General features: G+C 35.5%; 1 protein-coding gene across 2 annotated transcripts in view; it reads right to left on the bottom strand.

The window, feature by feature from the left end:
• LOC127438444 (metabotropic glutamate receptor 7-like) overlaps positions 1–25,785 on the bottom strand; it is a 647,223-nt gene extending 621,438 nt beyond the window's left edge. For both annotated transcript variants that reach the window (XR_007896742.1, XM_051694042.1), the window contains exon 1: positions 24,533–25,785. Coding sequence is in view for 1 of the 2 variants with exons in the window: in XM_051694042.1 (XP_051550002.1) it covers positions 24,533–25,012 (480 nt within the window). In the remaining variant the exon portion in view is untranslated. The remainder of the gene's footprint in view (positions 1–24,532) is intronic.
• Positions 25,786–25,804: the final 19 nt, after the last annotated feature.

Genomic DNA, 25,804 nt, shown 5'->3' with positions numbered 1-25,804 from the left:
TACTTACATTAGTTTATATGCTATTTTATATAAACATGGACATATTTTACTAGCTGGATTATTTCCAGACTTGCCAGCCAGTATTCAGAGTATTGACTTTTGAAATATGTCCTAATAGGCAAGTTTTAGTTACATTTAAATGTTGTTTCGGCTAAAGCAGGTATTTAAATTGTATGCTGTATGATATAAATATGATATGTTATATGAATGTTTAGATTATATTTTAACTAGTGTTTATGTTGCCTCATTATCATCAACGAAGCTTGTGCTTGCAAATATCTGTTCGGGTGTAAATGTTTAAAACGTGCTGTAAATATGCCCATATTAGAAAATCAGCATATTAGAATGATTTCTGAAGGATCATGTGACACTGAAGACTGCAGTAATGATGTTGAAAACTCAGCTTTGATCACAGGAATAAACTGCATTTGACAATATATTCAAACAGAAAACAGTTATTTTAAATTGTGAAAATATTTCACAATATCACTGTTTTTGCTGAATTTTGGATCAAATAAATGCAGCTTTGGTGAGCAGAAGAGACTTCTTTTAAAAACATTAAAAAATCTTACAGATATAAAACTTTTATATGGTAGTGTAGGTCTAAATTTTTAAGTAAAGTCTTAAAATGTATAGTCAAATTACTTCTTTTAATTTAAACTTGATTTTGTGAATAAGCTACAAACAATACATTCAATCATTAAGTCTCCTTACATTCATTCTCTCTCAGGGGAGGGGTCTTTGTCTCCTCAGGTATGAATCACATCAATATTCATGATCATCCACGCCTCCTCGCATATGGCCTTTCTAACACTAAAAGTGTCTTACAAAAGTTAAATGACTATATTGTTTTGTATGAATGAGTGATCCGGATGGTTTCACATCATTTCTGTAGCAAAAACTCTAGAATACAAGATCCAGTTCTCAAAAGTCTTGTGAACAAATGTTTAGTGTGTGTTATATGGCCTTATTTCAGTGACTTAAACACGCATAAACTATATTTTCTCAAAAATACAAACATGTACATACATGTTGTTCACATATTATTGTAGCCCAGTTTGTGCTGAATACAGTGTTATCAGACTTTAGCCATTAATATGTTTTTAAGCAACTGAAAAAAGCACAAATGTCAAGGCTTGTCAAAACTTCTCCAGGGCCCAAAACACCCTCAGACCCCAGAGGGTTAACCATGGTAAGGATGTATGATGCCAAGAATTCCTCAATGATTGTGTATAATTTTTTATAACTTTTTCAGGTGTTGTCATCATATTCTCGCAACAACTATCTACATTCATGATTTGTAATGCATTACTCCAATTAATATGTTTTATATCACTTTCAACCTTAGTTACTTTACCCTTTGGAATACCTGTCATTTCTAGTTTACTATTCTGGTGAGAAGGACGCTGTAGATGCTTTTTTGTTAATTTCTGGATAACCAAGATCATATTATGATCAGACAAACCTGTTAATAAATTATATACTTTCATGACTCTCTCAGGTTTATTAGTAAAAATTACATTAATAAGAGTTTCAGTGGTTCTAGTATTTCTTATTGGACATTTTATTAGCTGACTAAATTTATATTTTGTTGTAATTAATTTTTGCTTACTACGTTTGTCTAACCAATTTATATTAAAATCACAGAGTAAAATAGTTTCACTACATTGATTCAAAGTTTTCAACAATTCATCTAAAACATGATAGAATATGGAATCATGTGAAAGTGGGTTATACATACACACAAGATTAAAATTCATTTTAGGGGATAATACAACATTTAACGGCAGACATTCTAAACCAGTATCATCCAGTTTAATTTCAGAGCATTTTAAGTTATCTCTTATATAGATCAAAACTCCCCCACCACTCCTTGATACCCTGTCCTTTCTATAGCACACATAACCTGGAACACCAAGCACTTTTGTTGGCATATTTGTATTTAACCAAGTTTCACTCAGTGCTAAAAAGTCCATATTTGAGTCTGCAAGCAGATGTTGAACTTGATCTCCCTTTGATAAGATACTCAGAATATTCAAATGTCCCCCAAAAATTCCTTTTGGTTTGACTCTTGAATCCCAAACGACCTTAGCATGGCTTACAGTTTGAAATATCTTTAACTCACTCTGTTTCTGTTGAATGTGACTAATGGGTCTGCAGCTCTCCAGATGAGAAATAGGATCACCGCGAAGCCCTGATGTCAGACAAGGACATAATCTGCGAGAACTCCAAGTGAAATCCAGCCCTTGATCCTTCCTCCTCGGTAGAACCAGACCCAAGCCCGAAGCACCCTTAGTGTCCATATCCAACTGCATATTCCAACATGGAGATCGGCCAACCAAAACCCTTGACACCTCACCAGGTTGATTATCCATCAATGGACCTGGATTCAACTGTATATATCCACTTAATAGAAGAAAAAAAAATTTTTAAATACAAGGAGCATGCCATTTGCTCCCTTTGGCAAGTTGTTTCTTAGCTTTCTTATGCCATGATGTTTGTTTTGATAGAAAGTAGAGTGAATAACAGAATATCCTGGACTGAAAAAGTTCAGTTTTGGTTTATCAACCAGATGTGTGAAATAATCCAGAAGGTTATATGTTTTATCTCCAGCAACACTAACTCCATGAGCACATGGTCTCACCAAGAACCACAGGTAGGTCAGCCACATGCAATAAGATTATTTAGATCTTTCCTTGTAATGTAAATGTCTGTATTAATAGAAGTTTTCCTTCCCAATAAAATATAACTGTTGAAAAACGCTGGTTATATTAAAAACGTCAAAATAAGTATAACAAGAAAGCAGGAGTGGAGCCTAACAAACCACACCTGCCTCTGTTGGCCATCTTGAATCAAGTACCGAGTAAGATGAAAAATGCAATTGTTAAAGCAACTGCACATCATTTTGTGGTGCTTTTATGACACCTTTGGCTCAGGTGTCGATTCATGTGCTCTTACCACGACTCGTACCCCGGTCCTTTACATAACAAATGCAACGCTCAATCTTTTGAGATAAAGCACAATTTGATCGCACTTGAACAAGCTTGTAAATGTAGTTGGTTATACAATGCAAATGTTAAAATGTCATGCGCTATAGAAAGTGTTTTGATGTCATAAGTTACCATCGTGTGAGGAACATGGCAAATTTGTATGAATTCGTGATTCGTTATTTGTATGAAAGACCATAAAAGTCATTGTTGTTGTAGCGCCTCTAGTGTACATTTCACCAGGAAACTGCTGCGATTCATACAACGAGCCACCATAACGTAATTTTGTACAAATGTAGGTATAGTAACGTGTTCTATGAGACCAGGTAGTTTTGTCAACATTTAGGAGTACTAAAAGCTAACAGACATACTGTAGAGTAAAAGCCACAAAACCAATTTTGATTTAATTGGGCCTTAAGCCAACATATTTTCTTCCATTCATTTAGTATTTCAGTTCATTAACTGCCTCTTATCCAAGAGCTTTCCTCTAAGGTTGGTTGGAACATCACAATATGTTCTAAAAAATTACAACTGAATTCAAGCGATGTGCAGTGTTGACCCTTGAGGGTCCTTTTGGACAAGCCATAATGTTCTCCAGAACTCTGCCATACTGCCAAAACAAGGTGCCCATTCCGATTACACATCTCATTTGTACAACCCACATCCAAGACCACCTAAAGCCACTCTTCTCTGCTGGAACCACCATCTTCCTCTCACATCCAGGTTTTCCACTTGGCTTCTTCGCCATTGGACATTTATGTCTGACAAGAGGACCATTCACTCAGTGCCAGCAAAAAAGCCTCCCAGGCCATGCTTGAGACTGTTTAGTGGCACCATCCAACCGAGCCAATAGTGGGGAACAAACAACAATGTCAATTTGTTCAGACAAGGTGTTGCTACAGATTAGGTTGTGGAATGTGGACTGAGTAATAGTTTGTGGATGTGGATGGAAGATGGGTAGGAAGGACAAACAGCACCGGTTGAGAAAAGAGGTGAAGTAGAGCGTTATTTAGCATATAACCTCAAACTGCCATACCTATTATTCCAGTTCACTGAAATCATAACGGTAGGCTTCTCTGATTCTTACTCCAAGAGGAAATGTAAGTTTTAAGAACAGTTCTTTTATAGATCATGCAAAACCGCCTAGACCGTTGTTCAAAATGTCTAGAAGGCTATTTTGAGCACGGATCAGGGCACGTTGAACACACACTACCTAAAAGTAAGCTGATTTTCCTTTTAAAAGGATATTTGTTCAGGCACTGTAATATCTTAGACAGAGGAATACTACAGTATGGCTCTGTTCCAAAATTTAGTGAGCTGACTATGTAGGCAGCATTTTGAGACATCATAGGCACAGTAACGACACAGAGACTATTCCAGAAGTTTGGCAGAATGATTATGGCATCTTCTAAGATACCTTCTTTTGGCCAACTTCTAAGGTAGCATTTAATGTATTAATTTGTGGTAAAGGCAATTCCCAAAATGCATAAATATGCAAACTGATTGTAAATACAATCCATTTAATACAAAAAAGTATTGGTAACAAACTGTTAAATCAAGGTACAATTACTATTTTACCCAAAATCTGTGTGCTATGTATGCATATTAGAACATTTTGCTGTTATCTTAGTAACATGCTAATGGCAAATGCTATTGAAATCAATTGTGAGTTAGGTGTCTTGTGCGCTTTTCGTGAGGTGCACTTTTTGTATGACGCACATGAGTTGTTGCTTATGTAAGTATTCCAAATCAGCCACTCAAAGTCAGTTAGGATACTGCCTCGGGCAAAATCCACACTAATCACAGTTTTCCAAAGTAGGGACTATAGGTTAAAGAACAGCGTTTTAAAAAAGATTTTGGTGGAGGAAAATGGCATTCTAGTGTGGATGAAAGGCATAAACGTAGCAAAATTAATGTGTTTTTGTTTTCAAATGAAAACATATTATAGTGTGCGTGGCCTTACAAGACAGCTGCCTATGTAGGCAATGGAAAACAAGATGGCTCATTAAGTTTTTGAACCTATGCATGAGAAAATCTTCTTGCAGTCCTTTGAAACTACTTTGGCACCTTGTATTACTTTAAAGGGGTCATGTCATGAGGAATCAAATTTTTCTTGATATTTTTACATATAACAGGCCACTGTACTATAAAAAACATTCTGTAAGCTTCAGAACTCAAAACTTCCTCAATGCCAAAAACATTTATTGAAACCAAGCTACAAAAACACCTCATTCTCTACTTCCACGACTTCCCGTTCATCACTAGGAGGCTTCTTATTTCATGACTGCCTCAACAGCAACGGCATTAACAACTACTTTTACATCATTACACACTTGGCCCTGCCCACTGGCACTCAGTCAACAAACAAAGAGAGAGAGTATGACAGATGGACCTAGTGGCCTAATATTGTCATCTCATCTGATGATGACCGTTTGATATTTATTGTTTACTGTATGGTGCAGCTGGGCTGGAGTAAACAATTCGATACATTCAACATGTTTCACCGAGTTTGTTGCTATTGTTATTCTGTGTTGGATGTGCGCTATGTCCAAACCCCGAAATGTAGTTTTTGTTGTTGTGGAGCTGGTTCATTCTCTCTTCTGAATGAGTTTCAAACATATATGGCTGTATTCAAGGGGTTGTAAAATGTTGGCCAATCATAACAGTGGGCCTTACATTGAGGTCTTAAAGGGGAAGAGAGCCAAAAACCGACTGTTTCAGTTAGAGGGCCAGAGACAGGGTTTAAAATAATCATATATAACTACAGTCTGACTCTTTTTGTTTTCTCAGAGAAAAAAAATACATGACATGACCCCTTTAAGAGTAACAAACAAACAAGAGTCTTTTTCTTTTTCACTCATTTTTTTTTCTTGTTTCCCACACTGTCTTTTTAAATCTAAAAACTCATATTTTTGCACCAGCTGTCACTCAGATGTCTAAGACAAGATATCATATCTGCAGTCAATAGTGCTGTACTGCAGTATTCTCATTATTAAACCAGCTAGGAGTCTATTTCATATGTATCATACAAATTAATAACTTAGAATTACCCAATAATAAGTTTAAAATTAACATGGAATCAAAATTGACCATACTTACTTTTGTATTACACGTTTCTGATGTACATGTGAACGATTCATGCACATTATTCTATAGAAAAAATATGTTTGTCTTTGTAATATTTCATCAAAATGTAATAATTTGCTCCGCCTCAGAATCAACTTCCCTTTTCGGCTTTTTCTCTTATTGAATCATGTTTTACTCAGAAATTCATCACATTCCGGAAGTGAAATGGGTTTTGAATGCAATTTAATTTGAACTAAACCACAGTTGTAACTTTTTGCTACAGCCAACCTTTTTTCATGTACTAGACTCCAATATCAGTAAATCGGGTTTTAATGTATGACATACTGAGCCTGTATCAACAATATCTTAAATAGTTATTTTATGATTAATCTATAAAAAATAAAAATAAAAAAATAAAATAAAATAATAGAAAGTAATGTCAGTATTTCTAAAACAATGGACCCAAAAGTACTTCAAATAATAATAATAATAATAATACTAATAAATCCTATAATACAAAGGAAATATGTTAGATTTCTTTAAGTATTCAGAATGTAAATCAAATAATCCACTTTAAGCCCAGTTAAACATTATTCTTTGAATGGTGTCTGCTGAAAACTTCCCCCATATTTCATGTGGGGCTGTCCTGCTAAAATAGTACTCACTCCTGTCTTTGTTGCTAGCCTAAAATGTTTGATTTGGCTTGCATATAAATTGCCACAAATGCCTTTCAAACCATAAGTGCACTATTCACTTGAGCAAACTGTTCACTTCATTCCATTTTCCTTGAAACATGACATCTGCTATTTTATTGACTGTAGACACAATCATAATTGCAAGAAGAAGAGCGCCCTGCCCACCAAAAAGGTAACAGACTTGAGTATAAGATGCAGAGCATTTCTTGTCCTTTATCAATTACTGTGTTTCAGAGATAGAAGAGGAAATTGGGTAATTTCGAAGTTTAATTTAAGAAAGAGATGTGTTTAAAAGTCTTTAAGATTAGTCTCGCCATGCCAGTCCATATCATTTTATAACGACCATCAAAGCCCCAATAACATCATCAAAGTCTTGATAGAATTTGACAGACAATATTCACTCTACAACGTCATCCGTTGAGCCCCATTAGTTTAATTTATAAACACCAACGCTGAGGATTTAACTAATTCACTCATGAAGTCATTCAAAATATGGGATATATGGCATAATCTGCATTTTATGCAATTTTCTTGGAATAAATGGAAACAATTGCTGTATACATTATCAAACTAGCTGGGAATCTATTTCATCATACAAAATAGTAGCAATTTATAAACATCAAACCGTAACTTAGAATTAACTCAAACCTATACTTAGCTTAAAGTTACTGTGACATCAAAATTGACCCTATTAACTTTTATTAAAGTTCATGGTCTTCATGTTATTGCCTTTGTAAGTATTTGTCTTTGTAATTGTAACTTTTCAATCATAACTTTGTATCGCAACTTTTAATCAAATATCACAATTTTGGAATCACACCTTTGGAATCACAGCTTTATAATTGCAATTCCAACTTTATTCCAAAGAAAAAAGTGTTTGTCTTTGTTATTGTAACTTTTTAATCATAACTTTGTATCACAGCTTATGAATCAGAATCACAATTTTTGGAATCGCACCGTTGAAATCAGAATCACAATTTTGAAATAGCACCTTTTGAATTGCAATCACACTTTTGGAACTGCAACTTTAGAATTAAAATCACAACTTTATACCAAAGAAAAACGTGTTTGTTTTTGTAACTGTTACTTTGTATCGCAACTTTGGAATCAGAATCACAATTTTTGAATCGCACCTTTGGAATCACAACTTTGGAATCAGAATCACAATTTTGGAATCACAACTCTGGAATCAGAATCACAATTTTGCAATAGCACCTTTGAAATCAGAATCACAATTTTAGAATAGCACTTTGGAATCATAATAACACCTTTGGTATCACAATTTTGGAATTGCAACTTTGGAATCACAATCACAATTTTGGAGTCTCCCCTTTGGAATCAGAATCACAATTTTGGAATCACACCTTTTGAAATCAGAATCCAGTGTTTCCTCAATAATATTTTTTCAGCAGCAGTGCTGTTGTGCGTGTACACAAACCCGCAACGCCGGACCCGTATTAACGCACGTCTGTGAAGGAATAGCTTAAAACAGTGGGTGTCAAACTCATTTCAGCCTTGGCCACATCAGGATTTATTTGTGCCCTCAAAGGGCCCGTTGAAAATGTGACACCAAAACCTGTTTTGGTATCACCCATGCAATTACCAATAATATTACATGTTATGTGCATTGAAATGCACATTTGACAGTACAGCATTGATTTTGAGGTTGGGATGCAGATGAAAATTATGATATTAACAAAACAAAACAAAAAAATGTTTAGGTCAAAACTGAAATATTCTGACAGTGTGACTAAGTTGGGTCTCTTCTACAGATTCCTTTCACCAGGCTGATTAAACTACAGTCTTGGAATTTCTGAAGGTAAACAAAACAACTTACATTTTCCTACAATCAGAGAGCATTACTAGAGAAGTGTTACAAAATGGAAAACTGATAGCTTGGTCCATAATAATTATGAAAATGTATCATAGTGCTTCCATAGTATCCATATTTTTAACAGTTATATTTATAATAGTTCATGGTAACCATAGGTAAAACCACACATGGCTCCTCACTAGTAACTATGGTTTCTATATAAAGAATTATGGAATTTTTAAATTAAAAACTGTAGTCTAAATACATTTAGAAACGTTTTCTGTCACAACTACCATAGTTAATACAGTTAGTGTGTTACTACAGTAAATCCATGGTACATTTTTGTGTTGTGATTTGAGAATTGCAAAGCCTTCTAATTTATGTTTTCTTTGTCAGTGCTGTTTAGAATGTTGGGGCTGTTTGTTTTAAACTAGTTTCATCACCGAACCATAAGAGTTTTGCAACAGACAATTCTGTACCGGATTCAAATGGGTTTCGTGCATCTCACTGGTTCACAAACGCATTTAAAATAGTCTGTTCGGTTGAGTCTGTGAATTACCGCACCTGCTATGCGCTCGCGCTGCTCTGTCCATTGAGCTGTGTTGATAAATGATCCGTGTAACGCTGTCATTCTGCTTTTGAAGCGAGCAAAATGCACTCCAAAACATACAGATGACAGGGGAAGGCTCATTAATATTCACGAGGAAAGCACTAACTGATTGGTTAGTGAAACGTTGCGATCCTCTGCCATCCTATGTTTCAGAAACGAGTTTGACACGTGTGTTACGTGGTGACGTCACTGTGAGTATGCGCGTGTATTTGTGTGTGTGTCTGGTGGAATCTCTTTAGCTGTGTAGAAAGCACATAGCTGACTAGGGCTGACAAGTGTTATGTTGAGTCAAGAATATGAAATGAACAATGTGCGCTGCACTGCTGCAAAATGTATATAGGGGAAACACTGAAATCACAATTTTGGAATAGCACTTTGGAATCATAATCACAATTTTGGAATTATACATTTGGAATCTTTAGAATCACAATTTTGGATTAGCAATGAGATTGGCTTTAACTGAACCTATTTAACTTTTATTTATCAAGGGTAATGGATTGAATGCAAACTGGACTAAAATGTGTTGATTCATTTAAATATTTAGCAGGTATATGTCACTGTTATATATCAGAATGAGCTTTATTGCCAAGTATTCTTACACATACAAGGAATTTGTCTTGGTGACAGGAGCTTCCAGTGTACATCAATACAAAAACAGCAGCAAGACATAGATAATAATAAAAAATAAAACTTATTATACACATACGTACAGACACACACATACATACACACACACATACACATGGGTAGTGCAATGGGAGTGCAATGAGTGCAATGAGAATATGAGAGCACAAATTCAATACTTTTTCACTGGTAAGGCTAAACAAATAATTAAATCTTTATGAGGTGAGCGATGCTGTCCGTGAACTGTTTCTGAATTAAACAGAATGCCTTCATTCTAAAAACCTTGGCTTGCTCCTTACAAATTTCATGAGAAATTGAGATGTGTGAACTTATTCTATGCCTTTCATAACTGTTTTTGTGGTGGGGTAATACATTTGTTTATAATTGTCTCCTCGGTTTTTACTGGGCTAAATCCATTACCGTCTGATCTGAATGTTGGTCATAATTAGAACCCTCTTAAAGTTTCAGCCAACCCTTAATTCCCTTCTGCCAAAACGGATCATCCCGCACCCTAATTAAATTTCAGCTCTTCCGTCAGAGTTTCAGGTTTTTATTTGCTATAAAAAAAAAAAAAGCTAATGCTGTATGCCAAGTTTCTGGTAAAGTGGAACACTGGTCACAACTGTTTTTTTTTTCTTTCATAAAATACCTTTAATTGAAATTGTGATGCATTCAGGATCTTGAAGCCAACATTAAATGGAATGGAATGGAGCCAAACTTGAATGCTACAGTATATGTGCAAAATAAGACAGGGAATCTGTTTTAAAATATTAAATAGGGCCAATTTTGAATACTTCCCTTAAAGAAATATTGAGTTCTGACAAACTAGCCACAAATTTACGACTCATTATTTTCATGCACAAATGAGCTTGTGATTCACCGCAAATGTTTGCCAGAAGTTTGTGGTGGTGAACCTGCAGCAAACCTTTAGCAACAATGGACAATTTACTGCAAAGGTCATATGCATGTGAAAATAATTAGTGGCGAATTTGCGGCAAGTTTGCAACAAAGTTGCCATGAACTCTCGATTTTTGCAAGGGTTGTTGACTTTGTGTTATTTTCAACCTAATGTTGACATACTATATCTGTGGCCTGCAGTCGATTTCCACCGACAATTAATTGGACTCATCTCTCAGACTGTAAAAATGAACAGGAAATGCATTACCAATAAATACACTTAAAAGCAGAAATGTAAAGCTCAATTTTTGTTAAATCTCTTACATTCTTTATCATATATAAATATATATATATATAGTATGTTATTGTATCAACTTTCCATTGTGAAATTTGATGTGCATTTATAAGTGATTCTTGCAATTTCTCATACTATTTTTGATATATATCAAAACTTTCAAAAATAGTATGAGAAATTGAAATAATCACTAATAAATGTACATCAAATTCCACAATAGAAAGTTGATACAATAACATACTATGTTGTAAAGCTAACTGAATCAATACAAATATGAACATTGTTCTAAGCAGAGTTATTTATTTATTGTCAGTAGATGCATACTGGCAGTAAACAGCTTATGGGAAACCAAGCGCAACGTTTTCCCCAAGCGTGCCTTGAAGTGAGTCTCAGCCTTTGCACAGACAGGCAACTCTCAAAGCCGCCTCCTCCCACAACCTGACAAGGGTTCTGAGCAAATCCAATGAAACTTGCTAATCCAAGAGAGTCTCTCAAGCTAAGTGATCAGATGAGTTACACCTAAATGAGCACCTTAAATCTTTCTTCTGTAATTAGTAGCCACTTCTACGAAACCACTTACGAACATGGCCAATTGAGGCTCATGAAATTTTGAAAGGAAAAAGGAGACATTTTTAATTAAGTTCGAATTAAAGTCCAAATGTGTGCAAAAGAAGTTTCTACTATGCTTTGCTCCAGTAGCTTTCTTCAAAACTTTATTTCTGAAATGCTTTTTTATTAAACATTTAGAAGTAGAAGTAGAAGTAGAAGTAGAGGTCTCTGCTGGAGCAAATCCCCTATGTACTCCTTTAAAAAGGGCTGCAAGACCTGCCATTCCAGTTTGCTTGTAACATGAAGGCCCTGTTAGAGCTACAGATATCAATGCACAGCTGTTTTATAAAGAGTGTCTGAACTCTCTGCTAACTTTAAAGAGCTAGTTTACACAAAAATGTAAGTTATTTCATCATTTACTTGCCCTTGTGTTGTTTTAAACCTGAATGACTTTCTTTAATGGAACACAGAATTTCAGAAAACCTCAAAGTTGCTTAATTTTAGCAGGCCTACTTTTTTCACATAATGAAAACATGTAGTTACCAGGGGCTGACCAAAAAAATAAATAAATAAACAAATAAATAAATAAAAAGGCACCATTTATATACCACATGCATTGGTCACACTTTCTTTTTTTGACTTATTTGCTGGTAATAAAAATATCTAAATATCCTTAAAACGAGAAAAAAAAAAAAAAAATACTTCAGAAGCAGAATGACATAAGATATTAAGTTTTTTTGTTTTTTTTTATCATAGAAATGTAACAAAATGTATTAGGGGTTTATGCTTAAAACAAGAAGAAAAAAAATCACTTGTAACAAAAATAAAATCGTTTACCCTTTAAATCGTTTTTTTTTTCTTATCCCATTGGAAAATAGTTTTTTTTCATCTTAGAAGCATAAACGTTACTAAATTTTATGTATCTACATATTTTGAAGCTGAAAATTTTTTGTTATGAAATAATATCTTATGTAATTTTGCTTCTCAAGTACTGTAAATTGATCCTGTTTTAAATAATATTTTGATTTATATATATATATATATATATATATATATATATATATATATATATATATATATATATATATATATATATATAAGACAAATACTTCGTAAGAAAATGATCATTTTGCTCATTATTTTTTTTTTATAACATTTACTCCTGTGAAGAAAAATAAAACAAACCATCGAACAATGTTATTCAGATTTTTTCCAAAGTTTAATCCCTAACCTAAACTTAACCATGAAGTGTAACCCCTTATCAAACACTGCACCTAACCATTCTTGCATAAATAAACATTTGTTCTTTCTAAAATAGAGTATTGGATAGGAGGCTAGCTAAAATTTGATGCCTTTATAGAGCGCAACAGTTTTCACCCATTTATTCAGTCATCTGGGTTACAGAAGTATTTTTACCATTCATTTACCCCTTAGAGTTTTTATAAATCAAATCAAATCACATTTATTGTCACACAGCTATATACACAAGTGCAATGGTGTGTGAAATTCTTGGGTGCAGTTCCGATCAACATAGCAGTTGTAACAGTGATGAGACATATACCAATTTACAATAACATCAAATTAACACAACACAATTTACATATCTAATATACACATAATTACACACAACACAATATACGTTTCGGTAATAAAAATAATAATAGCAATATATATGATACAATACCAAATATAATAAATGTTTAACACAACATTAATGAACATTAAAAAACAAAAAAACTTTCATGCATGCATGTTTGTGGGACGGGAATTTTATTTGCATTCTTTGTATGGTGGACTTTAATAATCTAAGCTCAACAAGTAAAATATCGCCCATGAGTGCAACAACAGCATGAAACGCAAACATCAGCTGCCTATTGCGATCAGCAACATCTAAAGTTTTAAGTTTTAAGAAACTTGACAGTCAGACAGGTCAATCAGACTCTTGCGGATGCGCAAGATAAACAGTGTCCTGAAAATGATAGAAATTTTGTATACATAAAAATTCCTTCAATGCAAATATACTGTATACATTGTGAAGAAGGTCGCAAAACAGTAGAAAAATGAAAAAATATGTTTTAATTATTTACTGTAAGTGCTATCACAAAGTGGGATCATCTTCCAGTCATCTTTCTATTATTTATTATTATTATAATTATTATTATTTTGTATACAAAATTACATAAAATGTTTTTCTGCATATTTTTTTTTTTCCCATTTCCCCTTGCATTGTTTTCCTTCTTTCACATTTTGCGCCTTTTGGGAAATACAGGAAAAATACTTTATATTTTGATAGGCCTATGTATAATGGAATATAACAATGAGCAACAAGAACCAAATTTCTCTCACTTCACTTATCACAAACATCTACACCTACTGCTAAAAGAATGACACATAAGATTTTTCATTTTAAGCCCTTTCCTTCCAGCTGTCCACAAGGAAAACGCTTAACGTGGCTTAAAAAAAAAATGTAACTTTTTTCTACGTGGTCATTGTTTTTAGTAGTATTAAGCCACTTTAAGCATTTTAGAATGTCCTTTGCACTTCATAAACTGGAGCATATTAATCAAACGCTATGAAATGCGCGTATTCATGCATCAATAAAATTAGAATGTGCATGCCAAGCATACAGTATACAAACACTATTAGTAACTGAATCATTAGTGTTTTATCTGCATGTGTGCAGTATATGCATACAATAAAAATTTATATGACTTTTCCACTGCATTACAGGTCCGAGAGAGGTTCACAGATCCCTAGCCAGGCACAACCCGAGCATCGGCTTTCACATGAGAACAGTACTGTTTCACTGGAAAATTAGTATGTAGCCTAAAAGGAGTATATGCCCGAGCGAAACCTGCAACACTTTCATACATTTATACTCCTAGTCAATGATATAAAGTCAACAATACTATAGATTATTGCCATTGCTGATCAAAATCGCTTGCTGTGGCTTTCGGTAAGACTGGCTACTACTATAGATGGTCCCGTTTGAGAAATTAACTAACTGACTAAACCATTAACGATTGGTGCTTGTTCAAAGAATGAAACACCACTGCCCTCTACTGATCATGGCCTCGTTTCCCAAAAGCATTGTAAGCCTAAGTAGATCATAGAATCCATCTTACGATTCATCTTAGTGTTGTGGCCCATTTCCCAAAAAATTTTAACTTAAGTACTACTTGAAAATGCTCTGGAGTAATCGTACAGCACTAAGACCATCGTAAGCACATTGACTTATGCAGACACCAGCAGGACAAACGTGGAATTATTTAATAATAATAATAATGAAATGCATAAAATAGTGTACATAAATGGATAAATAGATTAATTAGTAAGTAAATAAAGTTATTTGTGTGGACTAGTTGGACTAGATGGTAACAGCAAAGTGGTGACATGATTGATGCAGACAACAGAATAAATTAAAAACAGAGTAGGGGAGAAGGGTGTGGCTGGGCCGTGAGGATATATGCCCGGTGCCGAGTTGCCTAATCAGCGGGATGGAGATAAGGGTAAGAGCCTGTTACACTGGTGCCGAAACCCGGGAAAGGAGGAAGGGTACACTATCCGGGAGAAATCGCTGCTGCTGTCCACTGTAGCACTTAAGTAGCACTTAAACTGCGTCCTTGCTCATTCATGTTCTGAGCAGTTTTGGGAAACGCACATAAAAAATAACGAACGTTCGTAGAATCGCTCGTAGAAAATGCTCTTAACTGCTAAGATCGATCATTATTGGGAAACCAGGCCCATATCTCTCTTGTACCACCTAATGTTGCGTCACACCGCGTGAAATTGCAGGATCTGTTTCCCTTTGATGCGCATTCTCAAGGCAGCATCTGTATATTTAAGAACGATCCTTCTGTAGGATATTACAGTGACTGACTGACGGTTGAACCAACCCAATGTCATGATAAGTCATAACAATAGTACGAGATGGTGAAATTGTAAGAAATTTTATTAGTTGGCTCATACAGATGTATACAACTTTTACTCCTATATAAAAACATTTTTTCTAAAAAAAACAACCAACACTGATTTTTCCTATGTTTCCCCCTGACCTCAACCTAAGTCAAGTCAAAAGACATCTTACAGTTTCGCCATCTCTATTACGAGTTGTCCTGAGACTATGTTGGTAAACAGTTAAAACGTATTTTGAACTGAAGACAAATGAACCAGCATCCTGTCAAAATTTTTTAAAAAGAGCTGTAAACTATGTAGCTTTAGGCTTCATATGACTAAACATTGCACCCCTTCATATCATACACACCTTGAAATGTTTCAGCTTTAACATAACTGTTTAAAACCAAGAGCTCAATACTCAGTTCACACATACTATTAAGAGATCGTTTAAATGTTCCATTGTGCAGCTATGTCACACTCAGTTCACTCTAAATCAAAACACCTACACTTGATAGCTGACATGTTGCACATTTGACAATTGACAGCAACCTCACTCCGAAGCTCAATTTGAATTTCACGAACAACAACTAATCTGCCTGATAAATTCAGCTGCAACCATCTGAAGTGGTCTCAACTACATAACAACCAGCACTCAAGTACATTTGGTTTAGTATGCTTTAGTTTTCTGATTTGAGAGCAATATATCATTCAAACAAATTATTCCTTCTCATGTTGAGGTAATGGCAATACAAATTAATCAGTAGCACTCAAAATGATAAATGTCAGCAAAGTCTGCGGGGAGCCGGGGGAGCTATTGATTGGAGAGAAGTTATTTAATTAATTACTCATATGTATACCATTGACGCTTCCTAAATAAGAAAAAAAAAGCGCTCATTATGATTTATGGCAGCTCACCCAGTGGGACCCTCTCATTTAACGAGCCTGAGATGAGCCAATGGCAGTCGTGCTTTATGACATCAACGGCGGATTTTTCCAGACTTCATGCTGCGCAACTTCACAGGCAGGCATTGAACAGGAGATAAGAGAGAGCACTGGGAGAAACTTAGAGCTCATCTTCAACTGGCTGTATAGCAAACTAATATGATTATGAAGTTTGGAATTAAGATTAGCAGAATAGCTGTTGAGATTTAAAAATACCTGTTATCTGCACAGTAGTATACGATATGGAAACGAAGGATGTCATGATGTTTCAAGACTTGTAAGAGTAAGAAGAAAAACAAGTTTACTGTGTACCAGTTCAGCTTCAAAAGCTACACATAATTGCCCGTCAACAATCGCCAGTGTGGTAGAACTTCAATAGATGAGTTTAACGTTATGTAACAAAAAGTTCCAATTTGGCAAAGCTGTGATGAGGTTTCTGGCAGGCTCATGCTTACACAAATGGCAAATATTGATAAATAGGCTGGGATTTCTCACGCTGAAAAGATACCAACCCCGAGGGGAGGAGTAGCCAATTGCAAGTTAAAGGATGGAGAGGACTGATAAAAAGAGGAGAGCGGAGAGGTTATCAGAGCGGAATGACCTCCAGGTGGACTTGGTCTTCCATCACGCATACTGCCATGCCAGGTCCTGCTTCCCCTGGCACGTCTCTCATGAGGAGAGAATGGTGGGTGGCCCAAACTCAAAATGACTCATTTCATTGTGTTGATCTGTTGATCATCTAAGAAAAGCTCATTTTTTGGATAAATAAATATAAATGGAGCTTGCTGTGTAGTGGTTTAAAAAATTCTGTGGTGGTACCTTGGTGTATTGATGGTAATAGTTGATAAAACCATGGTTCTTTGACATATTCCATTGTACTGAATGATTAGCATATTCATGTACCATGGTGTTTGCGTGGTACTCCCAAGGTTCTTCAAACAATACTATGGTACTACCATGATACATGTCCAAAAAACATGGTATGTCCACAAAACTTGTTAACACCATGGCACTTTGGTATATACCGTGGTATTGAATGATTGCTATAATCATGTACCATTTTATTTACATAGTATTCCAAGGTACATTAAACTATACCATGGTACTGGCATGGTACATGTCCAAAACCATGGTATGTCCAAAAACATGTTTACACCATGGTACCTTGGTGTTTACCGTGGCATTGAATAATTACTATATTCATGTACCATGATATTGATGTTTACATGGAACTCCAAGGTACTATAAACAGTATTATGGTACAACCATGATACATGTACAAAAAAAAAAAAAAAAAAACATCTTAATATTGTGGTACTTTGCTATTTGCCATGTAATTTAATGATATAGTCATGTGCCAAGGTATTTACATGGTACTCCAATTGTCCATTCAAATCATAAATCTGATCACTCAGAAAACTCGCAGCACACCTTTCCTCAACAAATCACATGATTTAAGGTATCTTTCATGTCTACAAACATGCTAAATGAACTACACACTTAAGTTGAATAATTACGCTATGGGGTTTAGAACAAAGCCATTAACGCAAGTATGAGCAATATTAATAGTGATGCTTGCCTTAGCACCATTAATAATAAATAGAATAATGCAAATATAAAATGTTCCTTTCCAAGCCTACTTCTCACTAAAAAAATCTGTGCTGAAGAATTCCTGGGTTTGTAGGTTACGGGTTCTGTGAGAAATTAGTCCCACAGCACTGATATTTTTAGACTTCTGTCACTGTGCCTGTTGTCATTTTCATGTTGCTTGCCCAAGATTGAGTGATAGCAAACATGTACCATATTTACTAGAGCTCAAGGCAGTAAGGCTGCTGGGCAAGCAAACCTGCGAGATGTCAAAGAAATCAATAGTCTCTTACAGACTATGGAGAATCATGATGACAAGAAGCATCCTGTTTAATAGGAGTCATTTTATTCATCGTTCAAATGGAAAAACATTGATGTTTCTGTATTCAATCGATAAAATGAAAACTGCTTCTATTTCCCATTACTAACATAAATCAACGGCCTTTAATTTTAAAGTAAACATGAAACGTGTGTTTCATTAATGCGAAGAATTTCCAAACGAAACTGGATTGAATGACAAAAGATGTGGGGCAGGACTTCACTTTATCCATCGGAAATTGATTGGTTTGGGAAAAGTGGGCAGTCCATCCCAGAATAGACCTGAATGTGAGTTTGCAGTGGATTGTGGAGGACTACTCCCCTCCTTAAACACAACAATCAACCAATTTTGAGAAAGTGTTTGGACTGGGATGTGGAGCTTGAAGGTTAAGTTCACCCTCAAGAGCATCTCAAAATATTGTGATAGTAACACTTTCTCAAATCAGTCGTTATTTGCTGTTATTGCTGTAACTAACATGACATTAACCAGCATAACATTATTGCATGAACTATTGGCAAGATTTTACAAAGGCTGTAGCCTAAAGCAATGCCTTATTTGGCTGATTGTCAAAATGAACTAGTCTGCACAGCCTAGTCAACCGAAATGGAAAGTCGTTTTAGAAGCGGAGCAAGTTATTACATTTTGATGAAAGTTCACAATAGCCGCTTTTCCACTGTCGGGACAGTGCTACCCAGGGCTATCAACTGGCCAGCCAGGGCCAATAGCCTCGGATCTTGAGCCGCGAGACCAAAATTGATCTGCATTCCCACCACTGGGCCAATAGCCCCACAGCGTTGCCCTAAAACCCGCCTTTAACACGCCACCATGGTGCCAACATCACACACCCCGCCCATTTCACAAGCAAGAGGAAAGTTCAAGCGGAAGTATAATTTTATCTAGAACATCAAGTTAATATTGTTTGTAAACATTAGCTAGCTAGCTAGAAAAGTTCACGTTGACAACTCACCGACTTTAACTGCCATGGTGTCCCGAGTGGTCTCACCATTAACAGCGGGACAATGTCCCAGCATACCGTCCAAGGTCTTGAACCATGATCTTTGGGCACCATTTTTTCAATTGTACATTTTAACGGATTTGTACTGTGTCCGCAATTTTTTTTTCTTTTTCCCGATCCTGTACCATTGTGCGCTGGATACACAACCTGCAAGTTCTGTGATCTTGGTGTTGAAATCTCTGACCTGACTCACCGAAACTCCGCCTTTGACATTGACCCTGCCTCGATCCCCAGTTGGCATTGTTTGAAAACTGTCAGAGTACATTGCCCTCCTCACTTCAACTCTCATCACTGCCATGCTTATCACAATTCGAAAAATGCTTCCGGCCAAAAGGGATGCTCTATGAAATCCCAGCCCTGCAGCATACAGTAAATAAACTGTCTGAGACTCGGAGCAAGTGTAAGGCCATAGGGAAATAAGCAACCGCTTTTCTGAAAGGATGCAGGTGGCTAGCGGGGCACAACATGGCTTTACATTTTTTCTTATTGCTCTCAACTGAGGGTCTGTGACACAGGCTGGCGTTAAAATCCCATGTGTATTTTTGTAAATACCTTCTAAATAGTCAATCTAGGACAAAAAGTAAAGCTCTTAGAACAAATCTGTGAGGCCATTAGCTGTGTGGTACTGCCTGAAACCGAGCTGCAGCAAAGTGACATAAATATTGCAGTTTCATGTCAGAGTGTATACAGCTCATTGATGTTACTGTAAAATTATTAATGCAAATGCTCATGAGTGACTGATCTTTGGGATAGTGCATACAACACATCTGTCCATTTTTAGTATTTGTTAAAAAGCTAATAGGATTGTGAATATTTCATGTAAATTCGAAGTAACTACATGCTTGCGATTCATTGTGCCCCACAGATACGCAGGTAAACACTTTATTTAAAGAACAATGCTTCACAACACTCAGTTAAACTGTTTTAGGCCTTTAAATACTGTTAGCATTATGCAAATGGACTGGGTGGCAAAGGCGATTTCAGCGGTAAACATCTTAATTTCAATACATTAAAAGAGCAACTAGTGGCTAAAAACTATGTAAACAGGAATTGCCTGAGAAAATGCTTTGTTCTTGGAGAAATCTGGTGTTCCTCTGATTTTCTCTGGTTCAACACAAATTAAGCTCTATAATTTTTTTATTTTTTTTTAATAATTTTTATTTATTTATCACACATTATACATTTGCACATATACAGTGAAATTCTTTTTTTTTTTTTTCACATATCCCAGCTAAGCTGGGGTCAGAGTGCAGGGTCAGCCATGATACGGCACCCCTGGAGCAGATAGGATCAAGGGCCTTGCTCAAGGGGCTAATGTCAATCACCACAAAATTATTATTATTATTTATTTATTTATTTTTCTCTTCAAAGCAAAAATGTTAATCTTAGTATAGCACGTCGATATGGGGCAAGGAACTTCAAAACTCTCTGAAAAAAAAAAGTATTTTTAAAGGTTCAAGTGCTGTCACTGGGATGGTACGCTTAAGGGGACCTTTTCTGTACCCCTAGTTAACTTGTTTTCAGTACATAATTGTACCCTAAGGACCTTTTGTGTACTATTAAAGTTACATTTACATTGTGTTCCCGTGGGGGACGCAAAATATTTACCTTTCTGTCTCCTTAAGGGTACAAATATGTAGCGCAAAACAAGGGTACAACCTTGTACCCTAAACAGTACCATTTATTTCTGAAAGTGAAGGGTTTAAAAGCAAATATGTGAAACGTATAATTTTGTTAAAGCACTTACATTAAGTCGTCCATTACAAAATGTGTGTTATGAGCTGTAAAGTTGTCTAATCATCATTTTTATGGTGGAACTACTGTCCTGGGCAGATGAACTTCTATTCATCAATAAAGTAATGACTTCCTTTTGTACAGCTTAAAAAATCCTTTACTTATATCCTTGCACGTATGATGAAAAAAATAAATAAATACATGGCCATAATGACAGTTAATAAGTTAGTAAACAGGTAAGTATAGCAATTTTGTGACACTATAGTCTCATGTTAATATGAATAATATTTAATCATGTGTCTATACTTAAAAAAAAAAAAAAAAAAAGAAAGAAAACTAAACAGTGTGTATTTTAAGATGTGTCACATTTACTTCCATTGCAAGTGCTTTACTGTTACCATAGTATTTGCTGGCTTTTATAAACTGAGGGACGAGTCAATATTGTTTTCAGCAGTAATCAACATTATGCCACAAATGCTGTCGATAAGCCTTCATTTGTATTGAAGAAATTACTGCCATCTTTTCAGGTTTGCCTGTACACATATGTGTAAGAAAAAGAGAGAGAACCTTTGGCAAAATAGAATGAACTTGCATTATTCTAGTAGACAAGTGGGATGTCATTAGGCATGTTTATCTCTGATGCAGAGCATAGATAAGTCTGAATAATCCATTCCCCTCATTACAGGCAACTGTATATAGTCCGTTACTGTTTTAATTGCTGTATCAGTAATCGCAGACTTCAGATCCAAGGGGTGGGACCCAATTATCACTGCATATGCATATCTGGATACGTTTCAGACATCTGCAACCAGGTCCGGCCCCACAAGGACTGATTTGTAATAAGGCTGGTGTTTTATTCTCAGCTGTGGTTTATTACACTTTCCTAATCATTGGTTTTCTGATCTTTTACATGTTTTCATCATAGTCCAAGTTACTTTATCAACCAAAATGCCTGATACACACCTGATACATAACATAACTTTTTTTGTAATTTCCCAATGTTTAAGAAACAAAGAGAGCAATATAGAAAAATTCTTGCAATGCATGCATGAGCTTGCTAGAATGGTACTGTAAGCTACCATTCATCTTAGTAACTTGTATCTATGGAAACTACAGGCTGCACTGTATTTGCCACTAAAAAGCTACATTTACATTCACAAATCCATTTGCATGAGCAAGCCTATTCACTTTGATTCACAATATGTATTCTAATTTATGCTATTCTACTGTTATTATTTGTATTACTGGAACCTATTTGTCTTTATTTAATTCATATTAACATAGTATACATAGGTTGAATAATAATAATAATAATAATAATAATAATAATAATAATAATAATAATGGGAACACTTTACATGAATGTTTCCTTTGTTAAGGGTTTATAAAAGGGTTCATTAATGACTATTAAGTCATTTACAAATGAATTATAAATCACTGATATGTGGTTATAACAACATGAATAAAAAGGACGACTTTCATGCAATACTTGCCAAATAGTAGGCAGTTTAAATTGCATGTTATAAATGTTTAATAAATACACTTATTCATGCTTATTATTAATCAAAAACATAAAATGCCCTAATTCAATATTTATTTCACAATGCAGCAAAAATAGACTATTAAAGTGAAATTAAAATGACAGATTTTGTCATTTCAGTACAGTCTGCTTTGTGTTTATAAATTACTGCCATGGCTTGACTCACTTGCATCGTAATGATGAGGTCGAATGAATTGTGCTACTCCAAGTGCTGTCCCAACTTATCTAGTCCTAGCCACCTAAAGTCCTCTGCAAAAACACTTTTCAGGTCTTCATGCTCATTCGCAGCATAAATGATATAATAAAGCCGGATTACAATTAAACCATACTGAACTTTTACGGAACATTTTTCTAATGTTGGGTAACGTTGAGTTTTCAAAAGATTATTCATGTTGAATATGAGTCATTAAACATGCATAACATGTGAGGTAAAATGGCTGAGCAATTGGCAATACTGCATTAAATGTATTGTTATAACCAAATATTGGTGATTTATAATGCATTTGTAAATTACTTATTAGTCATTAATAAACCTCTTTATAAACCATTAACAACAACAACAACAACAAAATAACATTAATGTAAAGTGTTACCCTTTATGTCAACATGTTTCTAATGTAGGCAACTCCTTAATAAATGCTTAGTATATGTCCACTCTACATTAAGGTACATTTTCATTGGTAACAAATGTCGAATAAGTGTTATTAAACATTTATAACATGTAAGGTAAATTGGCTCACCGTTTGGCAAGTATTGCATGGAATTGGTTGTCATAACTGCATATCAGTGATTTATAATGCATTTGTATATGACTTATTAGTCACTAATAACACCATTATAAACCCTTAACAAAGGGAACATAAATGTAAAGTGTTACCAAATTACAAATAATACGTAATAATCTATTTGTTATTTATTATTATTATTATTATTATTATTATTGATGTGTTGTCATGCCAATACAGTACTTTGAAATTGAAATGAGAGGAGGCAAGAGAGATAGAGAAGACAGACAGAGAGAGAGAGCTTCCTTCTCCTATTGAAAATCCAATGGCTGACCAATTGGCAATACTGCATTAAATGTATTGTTATAACCACATATTGGTGATTTATAATGCATTTTTAAATTACTTATTAGTCATTAATAAACCTCTTTATAAACCATTAACAACAACAACAACAACAAAATAACATTAATGTAAAGTGTTACCCTTTATTTCAACATGTTTCTAATGTAGGCAACTCCTTAATAAATGCTTAGTATATGTCCACTCTACATTAAGGTACATTTTCATTGGTAACAAATGTCCAATAAGTGTTATTTAACATTTATAACATGTAAGGTAAATTGTCTCACCGTTTGGCAAGTATTGCATGGAACTGGTTGTCATAACTGCATATCAGTGATGTATAATGCATTTGTAAATGACTTATTAGTCATTAATAACACGATTATAAACCCTTAACAAAGGGAACATAAATGTAAAGTGTTACCAAAATACAAATAATATGTAATAATCTATTTGTTATTTATTATTATTATTATTATTATTATTATTATTATTGATGTGTTGTCATGCCAATACAGTACTTTGAAATTGAAATGAGAGGAGGCAAGAGAGATATAGAAGACAGACAGAGAGAGAGGGAGCTTCCTTTTCCTATTGAAAATCCATTCTGCAGGTGGGAAGAGTCGATGCCTGATCAATGAATCGATTATGCCTAACAGCCTCCCCTTGTTATATAACCGATTAGCTACAAACGGTAATCTGCTTTTACATACAAATACCTGCCATTAGTTCATCATTTTTCCTGCTGTTTTATAAAGCACACTATGCGTGCGGTGTTCAAAGCATCATGTTCTTCTCAATCAGATGTAGTATGTGGTGAAATAGCGTGCAGAATTCATTATGCTTAAGTACAATGGCACTTATAGGGGTCTGTCCACCAGCTCAGACTTACCTGAAACAGTCGCAGAATATTTGCAACCATAATAGACACTGAACTCGCCGAAGCCCCTATGACTCCGACCACCTTCTCGGGTTTGACAAACACCGGGGGCTCCCCGTTTGTACACCTTACATCCGATGTGTCTTTCTGTATGAGAGCTTGCACAAAAGTAAGCGACTGTTCCAAAGCATACGTATCTCGGGAACATGTATCGAGAACCCGAGCGCCTAAAGTGATGTTGGGCAAAAGCTCGTCGTCACTGTTGATTTGGTCCAAGGCGTACAGCATCGCCTCCAACCTGTGAATCCCGTTCTCCCTCTTGATATCTCCACACGGTTCCCCGGAGACCCCACGGGCATGGACTGGGAAAAGGCCACCCAGGGTCAGGTCCCCCTCGATTCTGATGGAATGAGGTGCGTAAATTTCCTGCGAAAGTGTCACATCCACAAGCGCTTGAATTATCCAAAATACTCGCCATGGAAAGCAAGCCATGGTCTCCTTTTCGGTTTAGGAAACGGGGGGGGGGGAAGGCACTTTTCAGAGTATTTATAGGTAAACAAAGACAGATATGATCTCAACAATGGCCATAGACCCAATCAAAGTAGGGATGATGTAAGAATATGTTGGGGTTTTCTCCAAAAAAAGACCGCGCAATTGAATGATGCGTTTTTCCTTGGGAATGTGCGCATCGTACAGCGACGCTTGTTGCTCAGATAATCCGCATTATTTGAGTTGTTTTACAGAAATAAAAGGGGAAAACAAATACAGTACTTTCTAGAATGATTTGTCTTTAAATCAGACACAATTATTTGGCAAGGCGCGACGATAAAGTGCAGCGATATTCCACTAAAATGCGTAATTCCGCGCCGATCCACGCTGATGTTGTAAAAGACATCGCAAAGGAGTTTCGCAGTTAATCCGATTAAATGGATAAATAAATAAATAAAAAAGTTTTCATTCAGAACGACGTGTCGTGATTAGCGGTCAGACAAAAATGTTCCAGAAAACCGATTTCAGGTGAGAAATCCGTAACATCCTCCCGTCGCGGACTTCGCTGAGGCGTTTTGCAGGTTGGAGCAGGTGCTGCATTTTACATTTCAGAGACAGAATGAAAGGTTCAGCAATAGTGTGTCTTTTGGTCTTGCAAAAACCCTAAGGAAAAACCGCAAGAGACGCGAAAAGACAAGCCGTGAGTGTCTCCTCCTCTCTCTCCTCCCAGAATCAACTCTGGATTTGTCAAATGACTCAACGCACGATCGATGTGCTGTTACTCATCCCGGTCAG

Source organism: Myxocyprinus asiaticus, chromosome 49 (genome assembly GCF_019703515.2).
Source record: "Myxocyprinus asiaticus isolate MX2 ecotype Aquarium Trade chromosome 49, UBuf_Myxa_2, whole genome shotgun sequence".
In the NCBI taxonomy this organism is placed as follows: domain Eukaryota; kingdom Metazoa; phylum Chordata; class Actinopteri; order Cypriniformes; family Catostomidae; genus Myxocyprinus; species Myxocyprinus asiaticus.
Note: the sequence above shows the minus strand (reverse complement) of the source record. Positions and strands in the feature narration are given on the sequence as shown.